The 25584-nt window shown below is 39.1% G+C and overlaps 1 protein-coding gene across 1 annotated transcript in view; it reads right to left on the bottom strand.

The window, feature by feature from the left end:
* The window catches only part of LOC144508532 (brefeldin A-inhibited guanine nucleotide-exchange protein 2-like), a 96860-nt gene that overhangs the window by 47558 nt on the left and 23718 nt on the right, over positions 1-25584 (bottom strand). Inside the window, exons 2-10 of the mRNA XM_078236542.1 lie at positions 24131-24161; positions 23279-23411; positions 20375-20518; positions 19145-19324; positions 12261-12528; positions 11100-11186; positions 10140-10300; positions 4042-4175; positions 2075-2309 (exon numbers count right to left, since the gene is read on the bottom strand). Coding sequence (XP_078092668.1) covers positions 2075-2309; positions 4042-4175; positions 10140-10300; positions 11100-11186; positions 12261-12528; positions 19145-19324; positions 20375-20518; positions 23279-23411; positions 24131-24161 — 1373 coding nt within the window. The remainder of the gene's footprint in view (positions 1-2074; positions 2310-4041; positions 4176-10139; positions 10301-11099; positions 11187-12260; positions 12529-19144; positions 19325-20374; positions 20519-23278; positions 23412-24130; positions 24162-25584) is intronic.

The raw sequence follows: 25584 nt of genomic DNA, 5'->3' as shown, positions 1-25584 counted from the left end.
ATTGCTCTCATGTCAGTCAAAACAGTACAAGCACACTTTGAAGGCTTCACTGAGGAGTTCAACTTAGGAGTCCTGGGAGAAGCTTACCCAGGATCACTACAGCTGTTGTGACCAATTAAAAAACAGTGCGGCCTCCTTTGAAAGTAAGTCAACACAGAAGCAGAGAGAAAGCAAAGAGAGAAGTTCTAAGGCCAGCAGAAACTTTCAAACATGACCGGTCCTTAGTCACTCAAACCCAAACAAACACCCCAGGTGATGAACATGGTCATCTTCACCTCGAAGGAGAAAGAAGAATTTGTGTGTCATCTGATAAACCCTGATAAATGTGAGGTGATTCATTTTGGTAGGACTAATTTAAATGTGGGTTACAGGGTCAACTGTAGGGTTCTGAAGACTGTGGAGGAACAGAGATATCTTGGGGTCCATATCCACAGATCTCTAAAGGTTGCCACTCAAGTGGATAGAGCTGTGAAGAAGGCCTATAGTGTGTTAGCTTTTATTAACAGGGGGTTGGAGTTTAAGAGCCGTGGGGTTATGCTGCAACTGTACAGGACCTTGGTGAGACCACATTTGGAATATTGTGTGCAGTTCTGGTCACCTCACTATAAGAAGGATGTGGGAGCACTGGAAGGAGTGCAGAGGAGATTTACCAGGATGCTGCCTGGTTTGGAGGGTAGGTCTTATGAGAAAAGGTTGGAGGGAGCTAGGGCTGTTCTCTCTGGAGCGGAGGAGGCTGAGGGAAGACTTAATAGAGGTTTATAAAATGATGAAGGGGATAGATAGAATGAACGTTCAAAGACTATTTCCTCGGGTGGATGGAGCTATTACAAGGGGGCATAACTATAGGGTTCGTGGTGGGAGATATAGGAAGGATATCAGAGGTAGGTTCTTTAGGCAGAGAGTGGTTGGGGTGTGGAATGGACTGCCTGCAGTGATAGTGGAGTCAGACACTTTAGGAACATTTAAGCGGTTATTGGATAGGCACATGGAGCACACCAGGATGATAGGGTGTGGGATAGCTTGATCTTGGTTTCAGATAAAGCTCGGCACAACATCGTGGGCCGAAGGGCCTGTTCTGTGCTGTACTGTTCTATGTTCTACGTATCTTAAAGTAAGTAGTTTTACTTTTTTTAAAATTCTGTAAAACTCCAAGAAATGTACAATGCCAAATGATTGTCACCACCTCGGTTTCTTAAATTCAGGATATTAAGACACTGAAGTCAATTCCAATTTGGCTCATTTTTATGCAAGCTTCACTGATGATTTGTTACTTTCAGATAACACTTCAACCCAACAATCCATTTCGTGGTTGATGGTGTTGGAAGTTTTATTGGAGCTGGATTGAGGGAAAGTATCCCCGATTTATTTGCTCGTTTAACTGGAAATTTGACATTGTACTCTGTGGCCTGACTTCCTGTAGCTACAGTAAGAGTTTTAACAACACCAGGTTAAAGTCCAACTCAACCCCCTGTCTAGTTTCCTGTAGCTAGCCAGCTATTTGTTTTGTGCCTCGGCCAATTTTAGGTGTGTGACTTTTTTGCTTACCAAGGTAGTCAGGGTAATAGTCATTACTTCAGACACTCAATATAAAGCATCAAGTGGCTCCAGGCACAGGAATAAAGCTCCTGGTATTCGTATCCAACTGTGTGCCTACGCTGTTTCTCTCTCCATGAATGCTGCCAGACCTGCTGAGTATTGCAGGAATTTCCTTCCTGCTCTGCTATAGTTATTCTGTAGCCAGCTTTCAGCATATACGTTCACGTAGCCCAGGGCACCCAATTCCTTATCAGAGCAGAATTTCTATCTTTGAGGCAACTTCTAGCCTATATGAACAATTAGCTGCTTGAGAAATTACAGGCTTGAAACAATATACTAATCACAGGGTACAAAACCAGTCATAGCTTTTGAAAATCAGGGCACAACACTATTGTATTAAAAGTGTTGATATAAAAATCTCGAGTGTTTTTTCAGGATTTGGTGATAAGGTTACAAAATGATACTGTAAATGAATACATGGAAACAGCCAATGCTTTAACATCACACAAATTTACTACTTGAAACAATAAATTCATACCTCAATTTGCATTTTTAAATGAATCTTGAAGTGAGAGAGAAGTGTAAGGAAAATAGCCAGTGAAAGTTCAAACACATCTGGCACACATGAGACACCATTTTTGGATAATGCCACACAAAGGTACTGTTTAATTGCATTGATAAACATTTCATTAGTTTTGAAGACAGGGCCAGCATTTTGCAGGACTGACAGAAGTAGTTGCAGTGAAATTATCTTCGACCGCAGTTCATGGGACCTTGAAAAAAAATTGTTGAGTAAATGTTTTATTAAAAAACTATACGTACCATGAGATATATGACATTACACTAACACTATAATATGTGCCAGAACCAGTCATGTCTTTGAGAATTCAAAATTAAAGACTGAAGAATCACTCACTATAAATTTGCATACAACTCTATGTGCTGTAGCCAGTGCTGGAAGACTGGGAATAAAACCAAAAGTGGATTCTATGTTTCCTCTGATATATTTTATACGACTTTGCATAATTCTTGGATAACACATTATTGGATAACATTAATTGGATATCAGATGCAGAATCATTTACCGATCCTTGTTCGAATATGCAAAATACTTTTCAGTATAACTCCCTAAGTTTAAATTATTTTATGCCAGTAGGGACTGCTACTAAGTATGCTACTGAACAGCCTATAGTACTGAGTGGATTAATAATGCCTTACTGATCTTTGTGTCAGAAAAAGGAGTTAAGTTTGGGTGTTGCACAATTTTTTTGTGATCTTTACAAAAATGAACTCCAAGTTATGCAAGTAAAATTTCAATTATATAAAAACAAGTCAGTTGCTTCATATAATGAAAGACAGAATTTACCAATAATCTATGGTACAACTTTACGATGGCCCAGTTTTGGAAATTACCTGCAAGATACACAAAGCTCAGCAGACCACTACTAATAAGAATTGACCCAGAAATCACTGCAATGGTACATCTCACATTGAGCAACATGAATTTGACTTTTTACCTCATCCTTCAGATTGCACTATATTTGCGTTCCAAATTTCTGGATGTGATAATGGATAATGGTGCAACAATCTCAAAATTGTATTTGGGACCACATATACATATACCCAATATTCTATTTCCTTAACCAAAGAGCTAAATGACGGAGAAGAAACAGAGCAAATGACACAGATGAAATCGGGTAAATTAAGGTCAAATTATAGACAGAAAAATGCACAAATAATAGATTGAGAGAAGCAAAGAAGGAGCAGGATAATAAATTAAGAAAAAGCAGAAGAAAATTTTGAAACCCAATTGTGTTTGGGAATTGTATTGATTCTCGAGAAGTTAATCGAGTGAATAGCATGGTAGATATTTAAAATAAACAAACATTCTTACTGAATGCAGCCCAAAATGATTTTCCACAAAAAAAATTATTTTAATTTCTGATTGTTAAATCAGCATGGCATCCTCAAAATTACTCTCTCTCAATGTGGATAGCAAGTCTGGCACAAAAATCCTGCAATGACATTTTTTTCTTTTAAGAAGCAGAACAATTCCAATTTCTTTTGGAATAAAAATCCACGTCTGTTCCCTTCTGAACATCCAAGGTCAAGTGTCATTTCAGGACCATAAATCAAGTCATGAACACGGTCACGGCCCTAAATGAAAGATTAATTTGCATTCACATCACAAATCCAGCAATTTCATTGTATGCAAATAATTTCAATGGGGAGACTCCCGATGAGGTTACAATTCTTTCAGTTTTGTTGCTAACAGCAGAGCTGCACAAATAGTCTCATAATTTGTGGAGAATGGGAACTCTTGGCTTAGCTCCTCTTCTCCAAAAATCTGATGTTTGGCAAACTGATCGTGGCAGGCATCATGAGTTTCCCATAAATGTTCTGATAATTCCAGGGTCAGGGTTGTGCCTTTTGGACAATAAGTCTAGATTTTACAGTCTATTTGCGTATAAGACTTTTCTTTTTAACATCTTGGCATTCACTTACTTTGGATCTGGAGGTCCATCACTTAATGGCTTCATGGAAAGTTTACAAAGTGATCTGAAAACCAAAAACGCATCTTTTTGCAAAACGTGGGAGAATTTGATGCCGACTGGAGGTAGTACCACAGCTTCGGACTCCTAGAACCAAAACAAAGTGTGATGTTAAGTCAGAGTTGCAACATTTACTGTAGCTGTTTCATTTAAATTTCCCAGGTTTCACCATCTGCCTGTGCCCTTAAACAGGTAAACACTTCAATAAGGTGTTTTTTGGGCCAAGCGGCAAATACTTCATTAACTAAGTAAATGGGCATTAAACAAACATGAACCATAGGGAGTGGTTAGATAGTGCAACCAATACTCATGCCTGTGTTAGTAGGCTTAATGATGGATACAATGCATTGCACTTTAAACAATTACATTGCTTGGAGGCACATGGAGGAGGAGGAAACTGCTTATTGGCTTGAGCTGTGGCTCAGCCCATGTTGAACACTGATGGTGCAGTGCTGTAGAACTTTGGGAAATATCATAGTTAGTCATTTAACTTTTTAAAAAGTTTTATTTACAGAAGCAAGAGGAAAATAAGGCATTAAAAGGGGAAGCATTAGTATTATGAATATCAAAATCATTGTGCTTGAAGTGGATAAACCACACTTAAAACTTTATGTAGGAAAGTTAGAAAATAGATTGAAGTAACTATTGGTAATATTTAAGCTCAAAACGTGGTGTATTTTATCGCAACTGCTATATTAACGGTAATCTTTTCATTCTCAAAGTGTGAAGCAGATATTCACTAAACAATTATAACTGTCTGCAGATTTGTTAGGCGAACAATGTTTTTAAAACCATCACATAAGTAATACATCGGCATATATAAAAATAAACAGCCAAAACAGTTTAAACACAATTTGTTTTTATCTTCCATAGGTCACGGAGTAGTTGAGCCATGGGAAGGTCTCAGGTTTGATATCTGACATACAAAGAGGTTAGGAGAGAAGTTAAAAATAGTTAGGAAGGCAAAACAAAATCATCAAGTTCAATTATCAAGGAACATGTCAAAATATTTTATGTGCATATCATCAAAAAAAGGGAAAATCGTAGTGGAAATATGGCCACTAACAGATAGACAAGATAAAATCACAGGCAGCAATGGCTAAGTGGCAGGAATATAAATTATTACTTTGATTATTTACCGAAAAAACAGAACAGGTGGATATGACGTCAGTAGATGAGATTATTTTAAATGTGGTTTTAGCATTTCTGAAAAGGAGAAAAAGTAAATGAATTAAACTCAAAACTTGAAAAAAAAAGTCTGTGGCCTGGGTGGATTGCATTGAGGCATTTTTTAAAAACCTAAAGAACAAGCAGAGGCACTACAACGTACTTACCAATTCTTTGGAAAAAGGCGCATTGCCAGAGAGCTAATAGATTGAAACATTTTATATATTTTAAAGAAGATGTAGAAGAAGTCTAGGGAACAGCTTTGCAGCAGGAAAAATAATATAATCACTGCTGAAGAACACTTAGATACCAAAAATATAAAGGCAATGAATAGTCAGCATGGAGCAATCACATTGAATTCTTAGAAGAGATAACCGAGAGAATAGATAAGGATAATATACATATAATTTAACTAGGTTTTCAAAAGGCCTTCAATAAGGTTTCCTACAGTAGACTAATGATAAGAGCAGAGCATCTGGAGTCAGGGGACAAGTAGCAGAACAGATAGCTGCAAGAGAGAAGGCTGGGAGGGGGTTTGCATCTTAAACTTCTCCTGGATAACTTTTCAGGTAATTGAGTTGAACCTTCTAAATCTCAAACTTTATCTAGCAGTTTTGGAGGACTCCAGATATCGGGGAATCACCCATCGGAAGTCCAAATTTGCAGGCCCATTCTGGCATAGTAGGCACGTTGGGACCTCAGAGGGGTTCCCAGCACATTCACTGGGATGCCGTTGGGATACAACCTACTGGAGATTGGAAGATCTGGGCCATTTATTTAAGGGAAGGCTAGATAAGCAGATAGAGATGAATAGAATAGAAGATTGATACAGTTAGATCAGAAAAGGTTTGAGTGAAGCAGAGCCGTCAACACAAACTGATTGTGCCAAACAGTCTGTTTCTGTGTTGTATATTCCGAGTGCCATTTGCTGATTTTGCTGATCTGAGCCACACCTGTGGTACAGATGTGCTACAGTACACACAGTGCTCCAGAGCCTTTGGAAAGAAAATCCATCAGGGCTTGTGCTCCTAATTGTTATTCAGTCACCCTGCCTGGAAGTGAGTCTGGACCTCTGCTAAACAAAGATTAGACCTTGTTTACTGATGCCAGTGGTGATGCTAACTGATCATAGCTCCAAATTACATACATATTGAACTCTTTGGTGAGACATGCATTTTTAAAAAAGGACTTGCAAGCAAAAACTGACACTGCAAAATAGCTGCTTGCTGGAATTCCGATGTGGATTATACTAAATACGAGACAGCTTAAAAAAAGGCATGGACAAGTTGGGCCGAAGGGCCTGTTTCAATGCTGTAAACCTCTCAGCCAAGTTTCAAATGTAACTATAGTCCATCAGTCTGTTTCCTTCTTCCTCTGAAATATTATCTCTCTCCATAAAACTCACTGCTGCTAGCAATCTTATTTATGCTTTAGTCACCTCCAAAATCAACTTTAACAATTTTCACTACAATAACAGTAGCAGAACCTTTTGTCAACACCAATTCCCTCTTAAAATTCTCCGACATTGTTTCACTTGACACTTAAATTGAAGAGCTTCCTTGCAACGACATTTTGGACAGTGATCTCCTCTTCCTTCCAATTTCCCTTCTATATTTAGTAATCAGAACTGAATAAATATGCCTTACCACATTACAGGCTATAAATGTTAGTCAAAAGCTGCTTTCATCAATTGTAATTGTAGGTGATGGCAGTACTCATCCAGTTGCTGATATATTTTCTCCTTGGACCAATGCAATCCTTGTGGTAGTCGTGTTAGGCAAAGAACTCCAAGATATTTCTCGAGGAGTATGTGTGATGTGGAAGAAATGTTTTCAGACAATGGTGTGTTAATGACATTGGCGCTCATCCTTCTTGGTAATTCTACTTTCCAAGAAACTCGAGTGACTTGCTGGGATGCATCCTGTAGCCAGCACACACTACTGTCACAGCTATAGGTTAATATTGTCTCATCAATTATCAGCAGAACTGTGAAGACAGTTAAGAACTGTCAAATAACCTCATTCCTAACTTTATGACAGAGGACAGGTCAATGATGAAGGATGCTGCCACCAAGAACTCTGGCACAGATATTCTGGGGCTGTGATGATTGACCTCGGATAGCCATGGTCATCTTCCCATCCATCAGGCAAGGTTCCAATCCCATGAGGGTTTTTACATTGAACTCATTTTTGTTAGCAAATTTCGATACTATGCTTGGTCAAATGCTGTCTTTGACAGTTCGTTCAATCTCAGTCAGCTCTTGTATCAATAACTAGATCAAAGCTGTGATGAGGAGGTCAGCAGTCAAGTGTTCTGATGGAAGCAAGTTCTTGGAGTAGGTGTCAACTTGATGGCATGATGTATTTTTTCCATCACTTTACCGGTGTTAGGTTAGTAACTTCAATTTGCCTTTTTTTATGAGGAGAGATCATACTTGGACCGTTTTACAAGTCATTAGATCAATAATATCATATCTGCAATGGAATCAATTTTGGGGAACAGATATTTACAGTTCACAAGTCTTCAGTACAACAGCCAAGATTTAGCAGCCACATCGGCTTTTCTGTGCCAGCACTCAGCTGCTTCTCACAGTCACAGAGGGTGAAGCAAATTATTTGGGCCTTGGCGTGAATGATGGTGGCGGGGGCCAGAATGAGACCAAATAGGATTGCTCACTTGATATTTCTGGTTGAAAATGGTTTTAAATACATCTGCTGTGTCTTTCAAACTCACATACTAGGCTCTGTCGTTATTGAGAGTGAGTAGCCTCCTCCAATTAGCCACCTAATAACCCAACATTTTCAATGGGACATTGCAGAGTTGCAGAATTTTGCTTGAATCTATTGGTTGCTGAAATGCTTCGCTCCACCTATATCCAGCAGTTAACCCAGTTTTATAGCCTCAAGCTAAGCATATCTGCTGATCATCGCAATTGACTCATTTCCCAGACCTCTCAGCATGGTAGGTTGTTGCAAAAGGTTAAATCTCACGGGATCCAGGGTGAGGTATCTAAATGGATACAAAATTGGCTGCTTCACAGAAGCCAGAGGATGGTTATAGAGGGCTGTTTTTCAAACTAGAGGTCTGTGCCTCAGGGATCAGTGCTGGGTCCACTGTTATTTGTCATTTATATTAATGATTTAGATGAGAATATAGGAGGCATGGTTAGTAAGTTTGCAGATGACACCAAGATTGGTGGCATAGTGGACAGTGAAGAAAGTTATTTCCAATTGCAACGGGATCTTGATCAATTGGGCCAGTGGGCTGATGAATGGCAGATGGAGTTTAATTTAGACAAATGCGAGGTGATGCATTTTGGTAGATTGAACCAGGGCAGGACTTACTCAGTTAATGGTAGGGCGTTGGGGAGAGTTACAGAACAAAGAGATCGAGGGGTACATGTTCATAGCTCCTTGGAAGCGGAGTCACAGGTGGACAGAGTGGTGAAGAAGGCATTAGGCATGCTTGTTTTCAGGAGTTAGGACGTCTTGTTGAAGTTGTACAAGACATTGGTAAGGTCACACTTGGAATACTGTGTGCAGTTCTGGTCACCCTATTATAGAAAGGATATTAAACTAGAAAGAGTGCAGAAAAGATTTACTAGGATGCTATCGGGACTTGATGCTTTGAGTTATAAGAGGCTGCATAGACTGGGACTTTTTTCTCTGGAGCATAGGAAGCTATGGGGTGATCTTATAGAAGTCTACAAAATAAGGAGGGGTACAGATCAGCTAGATAGTCAATATCTTTTCCCAAAAGCAGGGGAGCCTAAAACTAGAGGGCATAGGTTTAAGGTGAGAGGGGAGAGATACAAAAGTGGCCAGAAGGGCAATTTTTTCACACAGAGGGTGGTGAGTGTCTGGAACAAGCTGCCAGAGGTAGTAGTAGAGGCGGGTACAACTTTGTCTTTTAAAAAGCATTTAGGTAGTTACATGGCTAAGATGGGTATAGAGGGATATGGGCCAAATGCACGCAATTGGGATTAGTTTAGGGGTTTAAAAAAAGGGCAGCATGGACAAGTTGGGCCGAAGGGCCTGTTTCCATGCTGTAAACCTCTACAACTCTATGATAGAGGTTGCAGATTGCGGTAGCATTCAACATTGTTGCTGATGGTAACCAACATCCACTCAGCAACAGCCAATTTTCAGTTCCTTCACGTGTCATTCAGCTTAAGCACAGTGGTAATGCCACACAAGACACGGAACTGCATCCTCACTCAAGATTGGGGTCAATGTACAATGAAGTCTGTTAAGAATAGCAACAGACCTGATCGTGAGGAGCTCTGAAGGCAGTCTAGGCTCTTGTAACATTTCTGTTGGGTATTCTGAGCTAGGTGCAGTGCTTCCATTTGTTTAAATTGCTGCTGCTCAACTTCAGAAAAAAACCTTCATTAAAAAAAAACTCACTTTAACTTCCAAACCTTATTTGGAAATACAGAAATACGCAAAAGATAGTTTTTAATCAGACTTGTGCTGAATTGGTATTAGTGCATTATAGACAGGTCTATTTCAATTTGCCAAAAGATTTCTGAATTACATTGGAATAAAAAGTGCAGGATCCAATAGACCAGATAAGAATAGAACTCCGTTCGCAATGCGAGTGATCCAATGTGCTGAATTATGAAAAGGAAACCACTTGTCCCTTTGTTCCCCCAAATATCCCACATACCAATTGTGTCCTTGATTTAGCCAAGCAAAGATAATGAAACTTATGCATCCATAAATACAACTCAAATACATGTTTGCATAGATTGTTTTTGACAATTATACCAGATGGAACCAGCTGGGGAGCACAAAACAAGCATAAAAAATTTCAGCATCTGTACCAGAGTCCTTGAAAAAGTACAGCCTTGATTCTAACAAAAAATATTATGAAGCTCCTTACCTGGATATCATTATATGGTACAGATTGCCTATCAATTGATGAAGTACTATCAGGCAGTGGTGGTGAGCCTTCAGGGATTCCATTTTCAGTGCATTCAGCAGCAGTTTGGTTTTCTAAAGCTGTTTCCCTAGGTGCATTTTCTTTGTTTTTTGCTTCTACCTCTTAAAGGAAGAAAAATCATCATCAAAAAACCTTTCTGCACACAATTTATTCAGTAAGAAGTCTCACAACACCAGGTTAAAGTCCAACAGGTTGGACCTGTTGGACTTTAACCTGGTGTTGAGAATTCTTACCGTGCTTACCCCAGTCCAACGCCGGCATCTCCACATCACAATTTATTCAACAGCGAAGGCAAAGTGCACAAATGCACTTTATTATCTTATAAAACTGCCCCATTCAAACATTAAACTATGTTGCAATCTGTGTGAATATACATGCTTTTGGCATTAATTCAAAGGTTAGTATTATTGTTTTGTTTGCAATTACTTTAAACTGCTTTCATCTGTGACTAAGAATTTGCTAAATTCTTGCAAAGTTTCCTATTTACAAGTAAGTTTACATAATGCAAACAGGTTAATGGCTTTCGAGTTCCAGAGCATATGGCTTTGGAATATCTGATTTGAGGACATGACTGACATTCTAACAGTAAATTCAATTAATCAAAACATAAATATACACTTATCACACAAAAACAACTGGTTTCCGAGGATATATTGACATTTCTTTTCCCCTACTCAGATTAATATACTTCAGGCCAGCTGTGGATAATGGGATACACATTAACTTCCAAGAGATTTTTTCATGCTAAGCTTGAGATGGCAGTCCTAAAGATGGTTAAAATGATCTGGCAACAACTCACCCACCAAATTTATCTGCCTGTAAGACACACCCAGTTTTCACATAGCAGCTTTACTTTAAAAAAAAATTAGAGTGGATAATTAAAATTATTTCATGAACTACCTCCAGTCACAATCGCCACCACTTCTTCCAATATTTGTCCCACGATATCTTCCGTTTTCACATCTTCATGATTTTCATCCAGATTTCCTTAAGTTAAAACAGTGGTTAGAGTCCGAAATAGTACCTGAAAACTTTTAACAAGACAGAAAACAGATGAAATATTCAATTTGCTAAATTCTCATTTTAATATTTGAAGGGGCACTGAATTTGGAATTTGCACAATAGAAATAGTAGAGCCCATTGATCATCATTTAGAAACATTCATGGACAAAGCACGTATGATAACTTGGGATTTCTTTTGCCCCAGTTCCTCTGTGTCATATGGTACTTTGGAAACGCCTTGTTCCTATGTTTCAGCCAATGCTGCTACGGAGCAATGAGATAAGCTTATAATGACTTCCCTTCCTTTCCTCTGTCATTCCATAAGACTGTGGTCAGGACATCCAAGATGAACCTGTGGCCTATGCAGTTTCGGGACAATGCAGTGCTGCATTTAAGTCCTGTGACATCACTAAAACTTGCACCGAAAATTACATTACAGAAGAGTAAAGCTAATTTGAAGATGACCAATCTGTACTCATGGAATGTAACTTATAGACTGTTAAAAGTCTACCAGCCCTGAGCATATATACGTAATATATGCACAAAATTCCTTTGGAGCTGAGAAATTAACCCTCACCTACAGACCAGTATATCTAGCTTTCAGCAATGGAAACTAGGGGTACAGAATCATTGACTAAGCAATCTCTCCAAGTTTAAAAACAGCAGCTGAAACCTTATCAGGAAAAGAAACTGGAGGAGAGCTTTGCCTTTTAAATAATGCTACAGCCAACAGTAGCTCTACTGCACTCCTCTCAATGGCAGTTCTCTTGACCCAGTTCCCAATTTAGCCTTAACTCCTGCTGCAGACTTGGTGTCAAATCTATTTAAATGGCAACTCCTTCTCTCGCAAAGTGTACTTTTTTCTCATGGGCATAATTCACACTTCATATTAAATATGTTACCAGTTTAAGCCTTGTTCTTTATAATACTCTAATCAGTGATATGCTCCTGCGACTAGACTTGACAGAATTACAATTTTACTGCTTTGTTGAACTTACATTTTTGACAAGGTCCTAAATAATAGCTTTTTAACTAAGATTTTTAAATAAATATGAACACCTGCAGTATGCAAAGACTGATCAGATACTACATGGTTTTCTTCTATATGGTCTGCTGTTGTTCCATTTTCCATCTCAGCGACTCCAACATGGGTTTTCTCCTGCATAGCATCTGCTTCACTCTCCGCTGAACTAAGTTTGCAAGAATGTTCCTCTATTCGATCAAGTTGTGGGGATCCAACTAAACTGTAAGGTCCAGGAGACTGCTGAAGCTGATGTTGTTGCTGCTGCTGCTGTCTGCCTCTCTCCAGGTCTTTAGCTTCATGTACCTGCAAAAAGGATGGGCAGATTTCAATATGAGAAAACTGATTAACAATGGGAGCTTTAGAAGTCTTTGGAACAATAATGCATCTTGGAGGTTAGGTGGGGAGAGAAAAAAATTCCACAACATCCCCGATTGTCCTGAAGAGTATTAAATAGGGCGACTCATTGTGGGACGTTGACTCAAATGAGTTCAAAAGTAATAGATTTGCTTTTCTAACATACTGTTTGAGTGTATGCCAAAAGAAGCATTGTCAGAAGCAAAATCTATGTCTTTTAAAAGTTAGTTCTATATACAAGAACAGGTGGCTAAAAATCAATTATTATGACTTACATGACAAAGTTCATTCATTTTTAAATTCATTCATGAAATGTGGGCATCACTGGCTAGGCCAGTACTCATTATCCATCTCTAATTTTTATTTATTTATTAGTCACAAGTGAGGCTTACATTAACACTGCAATGAAGTTACTGTGAAATTGCTGAATGCATTGAAAACCTGCCTTCTTAAACCGCTGCAGTCAATGCCAGGTAGGTACACCCATAGTGCTGTTAGGGAGGGTGTTCCAGGATTTTGACCCAGTGACAGTGAACGAATGGCAATATCTTTCCAAGTCAGAATGGCACGTGGCTTTGAGGGGCACTTCCAGGTGGTGGCGTTTCCTTCTAGATGATAGTTGTCGTGGGTTTAGAAGGTGCTGCCTGAGGAGACTTGGTGAGTTCCTGCAGTGCTTCTTGTACACAGCTGCCAGTGTGCGTCGGTGGTGGAGGAAGTGAATGCTTGTGAATGGAGTGCTAATCAAGCAGGCTGCTTTTGACCTGGATGACTTTAAGCATCCCAAGCGCAGTTGGAGATATATCCTTCCAGGCAAGTGGAGAGTATTCTATCACACTCCTGACTTGTGCCTTATTGATGGCAGACAGGCTTTGAGGAGTCAGGAGGTGAGTTACTCACCGCAGGTTTCTTAGCTGCTTGAGTCACAGTACTTATATGGCTGATTCAGTTCAGCATTTGGTCAATGGTAAACCCCCAGAATGTTACTAGTGGAGGATTCAATGATGGCAATGCGATTGAATGTCAAAGGGCACTGGTCAGATTCTCACTTGTTGGAGATGGCCATTGCCTGACAATCGTGTGGCGTGAATGTTACTTGCCACTTGTCAGCTCAAGCCTGGATATTGTCACGGTCTTGCTACATTTGGACAAATGGACTGCTTCAGCATCTGAGTCATCGCGAATGGTGGTGAATATTGTGCAAATACCCCTGCTACTGACCTTATGGTGGAGGGAAGGTCATCGATAAAGCAATTGATGAGCATAGGATACTACCCTGAGGAACTCCTACAGTCATGCCCAAGAATTGAGATGACTGACCCCAAAAATTACATCATCTTTCTTTGTGCTCAGTATGACTCTAACCAGTGGAGAATTTTCCTTCTTGATTCGTATTGACCAGTTTTGCTAGGAATCCTTGATACCACACTCAGTAAAATGCTGCTTGATGACGAGTGTATCACCTTCGCCCCACTCTGGAGTTCAGTTCTTTTGTCCATGTTTGAACTAAAGGTCAGGAGCCGAGAGGTCATGGCAGAACTCAAACTGAGCATCAGCGAGCAGGTTATTGCTAAGTTATGGTTCCCATTACTGCTTGATTGCACTGTTGCTGATCCCTTCCATTGCTTTATTGATGATCATATGCAGACTGATGGGGCGGTAATTAGTCAGGCTGAATTTGTCCTGATTTTTATGCACAGCACATACCTGGGCAATTTTTCACATTGTTGGGTAAATGTCAATGTTGTTAGCTAGACTGGAACATACGTCAAGGTATATGGCTGTTATGATGAACCAGAATTGTATTTTGAGCAATTATTTGTTAGAAGCCCAAAGTTTGAACAGATTTTCAACACTGCTTCCTGGCCTGCAGTTGCTTCAAGTACAACTTTTCAGCTAAAGATGTGGAAGTTTAAAAATAGCCCTTAATGAGTAAAGAGTTACAGCTACAACTTTCAAAAAAACCTCACTTGGTTCCTAATCCGGGGATGTAAAACCCACTGAGGACATTTTTTAAAAATTCTAGGTGTTTGAAACGGACAGGTTATAAATCATGCTCAAGACACAAACTGCAGTTTTGTCACTGAAGGCAGTATTGTGTTTATACTGCATGGCTCCAACTGGAATTCAACTGCCCAAAAGTCAAACTTGTACAGTCCCTTTCATGGTCATTATCATTCAACTGTTTTGAGTGTGGGTGGTTTATGTACACATAGTACTTTCTCAATTCCAAGCTTAAATAAACTGTTCAGGAGGTCCAGCTGACCCATCACAACCACTTGAAACTAGATTTGATACTACTTTGCAATTATACAGGATAAAACATCAATCCTAAGCACTTTCACATTGCTAATAGTCTCATGCAACTCTTATCCAGGATTAGCTAGAGGTTCATTCAAGTTAAATCAAACCGTCAAGTGAAAACTGCTCCAGTGACAAGGTTACACAGCATAAAATACTGAGCGAGTGATAAACAACTCAAAATGATTGCAATGGAACAGATTGACTGCAGGTTAGTCATCTGGAAAACAAGTTGTTGTGCAATAGCTGCACAATTATTACAGACAATTACTAGAACAGTGCTCCTAAGCACTTCTTGAATTCTAACAAAAAGCTTCACGTTATACAAAGCGTGATATGGATCAAGGGGGGAAAAAAAACTTGTAAAATTGGTTTGACATGACAATGAAGCATCCTTCGTCTCATGGGAATGCAATTCCCTGAATGTTTGAATGATGTTGTGTGTCACAAGTGGCGAATTGCATTTGACAATTTGTTTTCTCTTCTTCCAGTCTGACTACCTCTCCAGCTTGAGCATTGGAAGCTTGCATTCGTGATCTTTGCCATAACTTCGCAATGACAAGTTAGTATCAGAGTCAGCTTGAATAGGCAAAGTGTTCTTCCATTTTACTAAACTATGTGTTGCAGTTAGAAATTCTATGAAATTGAGGCAAGAACGTTTTCTTATCTGTTAGAATCAGATATTCAACTGTCAAAAGTGGGGTGGGGGGGGAATGTTTTAAACTTAGGCAAAGTCATTGCACAGTCTGGTCCCCTCAACAGATTTTTAAACAGAACATTTCCCAGCAGCATACTGTTAACTGTATATTAATTGTGCTCAATTATATGCAGGTGCTGGCCATTAACTGGGGATTCACTTGTACTCCTATAAATAGAATCAAATTAAAACTGTGGTTGTTGGTTTCGGTGGTGCATGTTTGTAACGTGCATCTCTGTAAATAAATGCTTATAAAATGTGCAAAGGGTTAGCTCCAGTTCTATCTTCACCATCTAGTTTTCTAGTCTGTAACATTGCAGCAGAAAATGGTTGCCTAAATTGCAGATTGGAAACTAGAAAAAAAAATTCAAACGTAAAACTAAAATCTTCATCACCACTGTGGTCAATGGCAGAAAGCAGATGCTAATTAGCAGGGCATGTTATCCTCTGGTATTCTTGAAGTCTGAACAATGACCACTGGAAGAATGAAGTGGATATGTAGATATGGGCTATGACTCTATCAAAGAGAAAACCAGGTCTTGAATTGGTAGTGCTACCTCCTACAGGAAGTAAAGCCAGAAGTGAAGTGTTTTGTGGGATAAATGGCCATCTGTTGGGCTGCTAAGTCTAACTGGTGTTCTATTTCCTGAGAGAGAGAGAGCCTGCTCAATTGGAAGTCTGCCACTTTACAAATATTCCTGGAAAACAGTCATCTCCCTCAGCCTTCAAAAACAAATTAGACATTCCATGGTGACAAAATAGGAAACTCAACAATTGTCAGGTTTCAAAATAGCCCAGATACCGAATGTAGGCATCAACAAAACGATTAAGGCCAGGCAGATTGAGGATGAAAGTACCTTTAGCAGATTAGGCTATCACAGCAGAAAACAAAGTTGGGCTACAACAATAATTTTTAAAAATAATTCCCAGTAATTCAAAACAGTTAGGTGCAAGTTGATGTATCATACACAGCAAAGTGCCTACGGTGTCCTCAAAATGGGCAAAATGGCACAGTTAGGAAATTCTGAGGAAGAAAATGAAGACAGTGATGTTGTGAACAAATTATATTGGTCACAATGAGTTTTAGTCCGATGATGTGTTAGTTGCGCACTCCTTTAACTCTCCCAAGCTACATGGTGCTTGAACATCCACAGTATGTACCAAGGATTGATTAAAACGTTACACTGATTCACTAAGTAGTGAGGATTAATGCAAGGTTCAGGAATATGAAAACATTACTTTTTCAAGTTTGGTGATAACCACACATGTAGCTCATTAAAGAGAGAATAAAATTTAATGTATTGGGGCTGGAGCAAGCCATTTTATAAATACTGCAGTAATCTTCACTCAGATACCAATGCTGTTAAGTAAACCGTCCATAAAAAGGCCGTAAGGAAATTCAACATGGAGCATGATGAGACAATATTTTTTGCAAGTCAGTTGATCTGCAGTTTACCAACCCGACCATCACCCTTAACAAAACCTCATGTTCCTCATCAGAGTGTTAGGCAAGTATTAGTGGTATTGGGTGATAAGACCCAGCAAAGGAAAAAAAAACAAATTGTCCTAAAGTTACAGAGACAATTTGCTCACCTGACTTGTCAAAGGTTGGAAATCCTGCTAAAAGATGTAGGTGCGGCTGACAATAAATGAAGCACTTTGTAGCTCAAATGCTCCTGTGTTTTCTGATGAAAGAACTTGGGAACAGGATCAAGAATTGCATGAGAATATGAGTGATTCAGACACAAAACAAGGCCATCACATTCACCAGCCAATTGCTCAGAGTGGGTCCTTGGGCGACATATATTTCAAAGGCACTGACTGAGCACAGGGATGTGATAATTATGAGAAGTGCATGAAAATCTGCCGCCAACTTTAAATATTGGTTTTATGCACAAGATCATGTGCAAGAAGAGAGATGGTAGAATAATGTTAGTGAAAAATAAAAAAGCGTAGTGCAAGTATTAATCTCAAATCCAGCAGTTACTCTTGCATCAAAACAATCACCGACAGGAGAAAGAACCTCAATAGTGCAGTCCCGGCAGACATAAAAGTGGATGTAGAGATATAAAGGGCAAACTCGTAGTAGTCATCCTTGCAGTCAAAAAATGAATGTAGAGTTGCAGGGGTTAATCTCAGAGTAATAGTTTCAGCTAACAGGTACCTTTTAGATAACTCTCTCAAATTAATTCCAGCAGTTGCAATTGACCTAAGTTTTACAGTTGAGTGTAGAATGAACCCTAGACCTTACATGATTGTTGATTATTTATTATGGGGTTGTATTATGTAATTTGAGATGTGTGTTACTAATAAGAATAAAGTAGAGTTTAAAAGTGAAAGTTAGGCTTTTAATGTTTGCGAAGTGCATTTGGAATCATTTCAAATCAACAATGCCATTTAGAAAGTGTTGCTCTCATCCTGTTTAATCATACTAGGTCCTCAGGGAAGGGTTATGTATCTAAAGAAGGGACAAAGCAACTGTGAAGTTTGATGGGTCAATTGTACACTCAAACTAGATCAGATGCTAGTTATGCTATCTTGCGAAGTACTACACTGCAACACTCTAAATGTTTTAAAGGCAAATAAAATGTTAATGACATTAATTCAGGTTTCCATCTTTCAGTGACCCAAAGAACATGAAACTAATTAATTTTAGCAATGCTTCACATGCTAACCTTCCTGATGGATATTCTAGTGCAGCTAGAGAGAATGAGAAATGTCCTTTTGCTTTAGAAGCAAAGAAAATAAAAAAAGTGTGGTGACTGCTGAAACACGGACTTTTGTGGAAGCAACAGGTATGTGATACCATTTATTAAATATTTTAAATGAAGTTCTGCACAATGGTTGTACTGAAGACAGTGTTCCCAAAGATGTTTTTTGGTAACCATTGATTGTGGAATATTGTACACTCTGTAAAACTGTAAATAAGAAAAAGTAAAGGACTGACCCTTGCTGGCATGAAACAAATACTGGAAAGACAGTGTTTAAAATTAGATGGGTGGATGCAAGTCATCAGCTGTTGGATTGACTTATAAAAATGAAGTGAGCATATGAGGAAATTGTGAAGAGTTACTGGGGAGGGCATCTTACAATGTAATGTTCAGTCCAAAATAGTGCCAGTTATTCTGAAATTTTGGCTATATGTATAAACTCTAATTTTCAAAAACAGAACAATTGTATGCAGGTACTTTCACTTATGCTTCCATAAAGAGGAACAAAATGCAACTGGTTGTTTGGTTTGAAGGCGCATGCTTGAAACAAAAGTTTATAAAAGAACGTAAAGATCGACACCAGCTCGATCCTTAACTATGTGGCTTTCTGGAAAATAGAAATTACAGCATTGTGATCCAGAAGAAAATGCTGTTTTTTTTCCCCCTCCCATTCTCCTAAATCAAGAGCATGGAGGCCAATTTAGCCAATCTATTTAAATCAGCTAATTCGATACAGTTGAACCATTAGTCAAACCTATCACCTTCTGCTCTGTATCGCTGTTATCTACTTCCTTCAGCAACAAAGCTGCCTTGCTTAAAAAAAAGAGATCCTAAACTGAATTTAATTTTAAATACATACCACTTGATTTTCCATCTTTGTAAATATAACATTGAGCATCTGTGTGAGAGTAGCTTTTGCTGTTGTCTGGTTGATCAGGTTTTTACTGGCTAGGTAGATATTATAGCAGGTCCGGACAGTCTGCAAGATTGTTCCTTCATGGATTTCGATATGAGATGAAGTCACAGCAGTGAGCAGTGCCTAAAATGATGAGCAACAGTTAAATGATGTGAAAAGAAAGTACACTTCATGGAAATTGCATGCCACTTATTACTTGCAATTTAATTTAATTTTCCTTAGCACCCCTCATCATCTTCAGACTATTGTACAGAGGTTTTACTCATGTTTCCATTTCTCATGGAGGGTCCACTCGTTCAAAACATTACATCATTGCTTAATAACTAAATATTAGTGACTTATTTCAAAATTTGTCAGTTGGACCTTCACACAGCTACAATATCTGAATCACCATCCTACACAAAAAAAATGGAGAATAGCAGGACTCAAGACTAATGCCATCGCTAATAAAAAGCAGGTACTTGGCTGCTGTCCCAAATGCTATTACATATTACAATGTAAAATCCATCCCAAGGGACTGCATCCCCTCTTGTGACTATTTCAACTAGCCTAATTTTTAAAAAAAATCAACATATGCTGGCACCTCTGGTCAGCCATTGAGTTGCACTGTGTCAACGATCGATGATTTGTCAAATAGGTGCAGCTTGGTAGTATTGTCGATGATACCTTTCATCACTTCACTGATGATTGAGTATAGACTGATGGGATGGCAATTGGCCAGAGGGGATTTGTCCTGCTTACTTTGTGCACAGGATAAACCTAGGATCTTCCACATTATTGGGTAGATACCAGCACTTTAGCCAAACTGGGACAATTTGCTGTTGGCAAGGCTGGTACTACAGCACATGCTCGAGTTCTGAAGCAAGACTTGAACCCATTATTAGACCGCTAATCAGTCAGAATGCTACCAATCAGCCACAAAGACACATGCAACGTAAGTTTAAAGGATGAATGGACTCGGAGTTGATTTTTATGTACCAAACTGAAAAGATACCAATACATCCATGCACATTGTGGGCTGGACTAGCTGCAAAGATAATTGTTTGATGGGAGTTTAATATGTAAAGTTTAAGAATCATGATGATGAGTGTTAGATTGTTCAGAGCTAAGCACCACATGATTTGCAATTTGCCTGTTGTACGACAGGCAGAAATGGTCAGATGTCAAACATACCTTAATTATCTGAAGCTGAACTCCTTCATCTGTTTGAGTTCCTTGAAAACATCCACAAATGGTTTCAATAATCCTATCAATCAGTCTCTTTCCAGTTGAGCTGTCAGGAGCATTACCTGTGATATGTCCATATGCTATCAGCTTCTATGAAAGACATCACAACAGTACACATCTTAGTAAACAGAGATGAACAGTACTCCACCAAATCATATGATGGTAATACAAGAGGGCACCAAAAATGGCATCCAAAACCTGCCAGGACAACTGGACAGTGCCCCCATCATTAACAGCTGAAATGCTGATGCCCCCTACTACATGTCAAGTTGAGATATAAGCAAAGAAACTTTAAATCAGTGCAAAGTACTCTTGGACCTCGAACATTCATATGCTTGATGTACAAATGGAGTGTAGACAATAATACTTAAGCAATGGGTTCCAATGACACTTCTGTGCAATTTTCTTTATTAAGACACATAACAATGCCATCAGCAACAACTTATGTTTTACATTAGTGTACCTATGCCAGGATGAGTAGCAGGTGATGTTCCACATCCCAATTGTTATAAGTATGAGGTTTATAAGATTGTTATGTTTGGAACTGTATCTTTATATTTGGGTAAAATGAAGGGAATCATGTAACCTATTCTGAAGTCTGTCTAACAACAGGCCTGGGTGAGGAGGCTGCGGTGTGCTCGGATCAAAAAGACGGAATTTGTGCGAAGTTAAATTGAAGCGGGAAGATTAGCCTCACTTGCACTAGAGGGAAATCGTCCCAGTTAACTTCTCGAATAGAATCCTTACAGTGCAGGAGGCCGCCATTTGGCCCATTGCGTCTGCACCGACCACAATCCTACCCAGGCCCTATTCCTGTAACTCCACATATTCACCCTCCTAATCCACCTGACACTAGGGTTAATTTAGCATGACCAATCAACCTGATCTGCACATCTTTGGACTGTGGGAGGAAACCGAAGTACCTGGAGGAAACCCACGCAGACATGGGGAGAATGTGCAAACTCCACACAGACAGGCGGGAATTGAACACAGGTCCCTAGCGCTGTGAGGCAGCAGTGCGAACAACTGTGCCACCGTGCCATCCTTCTGGCCAGAAAGATAGTTCTGAAATCATATTTCAGGCTGAGAAAGGAAAAGAATAGAAGCAAATCCTTGGGAGCTAAGAATTGTCCTGGAAAACTGAATGTCTACCTTAAAGGAAGTGTAAAGTATACTGTGAAGGTTTTCTTTTGGATTTATTGTAAATAAAATGTGGAGTTCAATTCTGCAGTTTAAAATATTACTTGCTTACAAAAGAAGCAGTTAATCAATAATGCTTTTAGTTTGTTTATTACAGCAAAGTCTTAAAATGTGAAATCTTGTGTCGTGCTTTCAGCTATTATCTGGAAGTTCAAATATCTTGTCAAAAGTCAAACATTCTCTACAGAGATAGTAACACAATTTCAACTGCGCCATGAAAATATCATGTTGTTTAGAGGCTGGGAACTGGATTCCAAAACAGGAAAGAAAGAATTAACTTCTGAAAAGAAGCCATTCCAAGCTCGAAATAAACCAGCTAACAAATTACCAAGTGCAAGGGATACACTAAAAAGGTGAGGAAGGAAAGTGCATGGTGCAATTAAAAGAAAAACTACAAATAAAACAAGCATTGTTATGAGTATTTGGCCGGATATTTCATAGAAATCACAGAAAATTGACTACATAACAGGAGGTCATGTGGCCCATTGTGTCCATGCTGGTCAACAAAGAACTAGCCAGTTTACACCTACCTTCCTGCACTAGGTCTGCAACTCTACAGGTCATGGCTTTTCAAGTGTTTTTTGAATATGGTCAGGGTACCTCCCTCTTCAACCCTTTCATGCAGCCTATTCTATGGTCCCTATAATCCTCTGGTTATTCTCCTCCACTCACAGTACAAAGATCTTCCCAAACCCTTACCATATCAGAGCCAAGCATAGCTCGGGTCAAACTTGCTGATTTCAAATCTAACTGCAAATTGCTGATTCCAAATCTGAGCAATGCATGGTTCGAAGACCAAAGCCAATGCATGTAAAGATCCATATACATCTTCAAAGTCTTCAGGAAGAAATATTGAACTCTTACCATACTTAATCATTAAAGCAAGGTATTTATCCCCTCAACAGCTGAACACAAAAAGGGGACAGCTAATATCCATACAGCTGAAAACAATGAATCAAACATAGTCTAAGGAAATTTCCTGTGTATTCCTGTCTGATTTGAACATTTTTCTAAATGTTCACAGATGTTCCAAATGTTCATTACAGACATCTTTGACATAAATTTAAACATTTGCATTTAGGAATTGAAAACATGTATTTCTTCTCAATTAAATCCTCTTTTGATATTAAGCCCACTGTTGAATTCAATTTCAAGAACCTTTTTGATAGATTAATTTAAATTTATGAAACTTCTGAGGAGGTCTGGTGGTGTAGCGGGTTGCAACTCGTATGTAATTCCAGGTCTTGCGAAGAGGAACGCAAACAGAACTGTACTAATCCTTTGCAACTAAAGAAATCATTGCCAGAGGAATGTTGAGTGATTACAAACCTTACACTCTACAGCAGTGAACAATGGGTGTCGGTTTTTGTGAAGGGAAACCTAAAAGTGGCAAACAAGTAATAATGTGGAGATGCCGGCGTTGGACTGGGGTAAACACAGTAAGAAGTTTAAGAACACCAGGTTAAAGTCCAACAGGTTTATTTGGTTGCAAAAGCCGAAAGCTTTAACCTGGTGTTGTTAAACTTCTTACTGTGTAAACAAGTAATAGTCAGGGAGAAGGGAAGAAACAAAGAAGTCAGGATGCGGACAGCTCAACATTTCATTTGCAACGACATTAAGAAGCATGCTGCATAATGCAATTTTACACACCTGTAAGCAGTCCAAAGATGTGCTGATGATGCGAGGGGATTTTGATTGACAGGCCAACTCAAATGGAAGAAAATACTTATCAGCCTCAATAAAGTTTGCCTTTGGTGTTGCAGAGACATTTTTTTCTCCAGCTCTATAGAGAGTAATTGTAAAAATTAGTCAAAACACAATTTCAAAAAAGGGGCAAAGAATATTGCAAACAGATCCATTTTCCAGCAACTCCACAAAATTGCCCCTCTTTTCCACACCTTGACAGTGCAGAGGTCAGACTTTCGTCTGTTTCTGAAGCTAATTATTTGTAGAACAGGTTGCTAGTCTGTTATCAAGGGCTAATAGCTTCAGGGGCATTACATAATGGACTGTGGAAGGAAAAGAAGCACATGGGACAAATGCGCAAACGCCATACAGTCAGACATCCAAGGCCAGAATCGAACTCGGGTCCCTGGCACTGTAAGGCAGCAGTGCTAACCACTGCACTGCCCCCAAGATAAAATTAGAAATCAATTAGCTGGGAATTATCATGCATTATTAGTCACCGGCACAAAAATTAATTTTCTGACAACCATGCACAGGAACCTTCATATTGGCCTAATTAAATTGCACCTGTTACGACAAAGATATTGCTGTTCGTGATTTGATTGTTATTTGAACTGCGGGAATGTAAAAAAAAGGATACAAGTTTCAAGTATGTTGCCTGGTGAGATCAAACAAAAGGGTAACGTTTGGTGCATTTGTTAGAATAAAGAGCACCATTTATTGCCATGTAAAGTCAGATAACTGACACCCTCATCTGTTACACAATAAACTAGATACATTACAATTTTCAGCAGTAATAGAAACTGCATTTCTTACCTTTGTTTTTCTATTTCAGCTTTTATTTCTTCTGTTGAAGAAATACAAAATAAGAGTTACTATCTTCAGTTAAGTGTTACATGGACATCATTTAACAACACAGTGCTTCCAACAAATTTACAAGACAAGCAGTCCTGTAATAGCTCACCACAGGCTGAATGCCTCTTTCTGTGCTGTATACTTTCCACGTTTCTATGTCCAACTGATGCGCCTTTTGAAAAAAAAAACTGGATGTACGGATTGCGATGGCTTGGTGGTATTGCATAGTAATTCAGAGACCTAGGGCAATGCTCTGGGGACCTGGGTTTGAATCCCACGATGGCAAATGGTGAAATTTGAATTTAATAAAAATCTAGAAGTAAAAAGTCCAACGATGACCATGATTATTGTTGATTGCTGTAAAACACCATCTGGTGCACTTATGTCCTTACCTGGTCTGGGCAGCATGCGACTTCAGATCCACAGCAATGTGGTTCATTCTGAAAAGCCTTAGTTACAAACTGACATAACTGATCAGTCCTTCAAAAGCAGATTCAGCCAGACCAGTTACCACTGCCACACTGACCATTTAGAAAACATAGTTGACTTCAGCTTGGATTATGTTTACATCGATAATACAATTAATCAGGTTTTGGGCAGAAGTAAATTTACCATCCATTTCTTGTGTTTTTTATGTTGTCACAATATAAAACTAAAGCTACACATATGAAAACAAAGTCAAGAGAAGCAGTCACAGAGCAGTTGCTATTCAGCACACAAGGCAGGACTTCTCCTTGGCTCCGTGCCTCATATGAATTTAGGCCACAATTAAAATGGCATCATATTTGGAAAATACATTATCCAGTCATCACCAATGTAGAAAAGAATGGGCAAAACTCACCGTTGTTACAATCATGACAGTGACACAATCAAAAACATAGCAAACTGCTTTGTTTGTTCTCACTGGAACAACGAAGATTGACTTGATAGAAGTCTACAAGATTATAGGGGCATGGACAGAGTGGATAGTCAGAAGCTTTTTCCCAGGGTGGAAGAGTCAATTACTAGGGGGCATAGGTCTAAGGTGCGAGGGGCAAGGTTTAAAGGGGATGTACGAGGCACGTTTTCACAGAGGGTAGTGGGTGCCTGGAACTCGCTGCCGGGGGAGGTAGTGGAAGCAAATACAATAGTGACTTTTAAGGGACATCTTGACAAATACATGAATAGGATGGGAATAGAGGGATATGGTCCCGGGAAGGATAGGGTGTTTTAGTTCAGTCGGGCAGCTTGGAGGGCTGAAAGGCCTGCTCCTGTGCTGTAATTTTCTTTGAATAGATGATTCACCAAGCCATTTTTAAATGTAGACAAGTTGCTATTTGCCACAGCTCTTCCCTCAAAACACCAACTCCTTACACTGGATACAGTCCATAGGCCCGGTCACTCTCCAGTATCTTGACAAATAGCCATTATTTATA

The sequence above is a fragment of the Mustelus asterias genome, chromosome 20 (assembly GCF_964213995.1).
Source record: "Mustelus asterias chromosome 20, sMusAst1.hap1.1, whole genome shotgun sequence".
NCBI classification, from domain to species: domain Eukaryota; kingdom Metazoa; phylum Chordata; class Chondrichthyes; order Carcharhiniformes; family Triakidae; genus Mustelus; species Mustelus asterias.
Note: the sequence above shows the minus strand (reverse complement) of the source record. Positions and strands in the feature narration are given on the sequence as shown.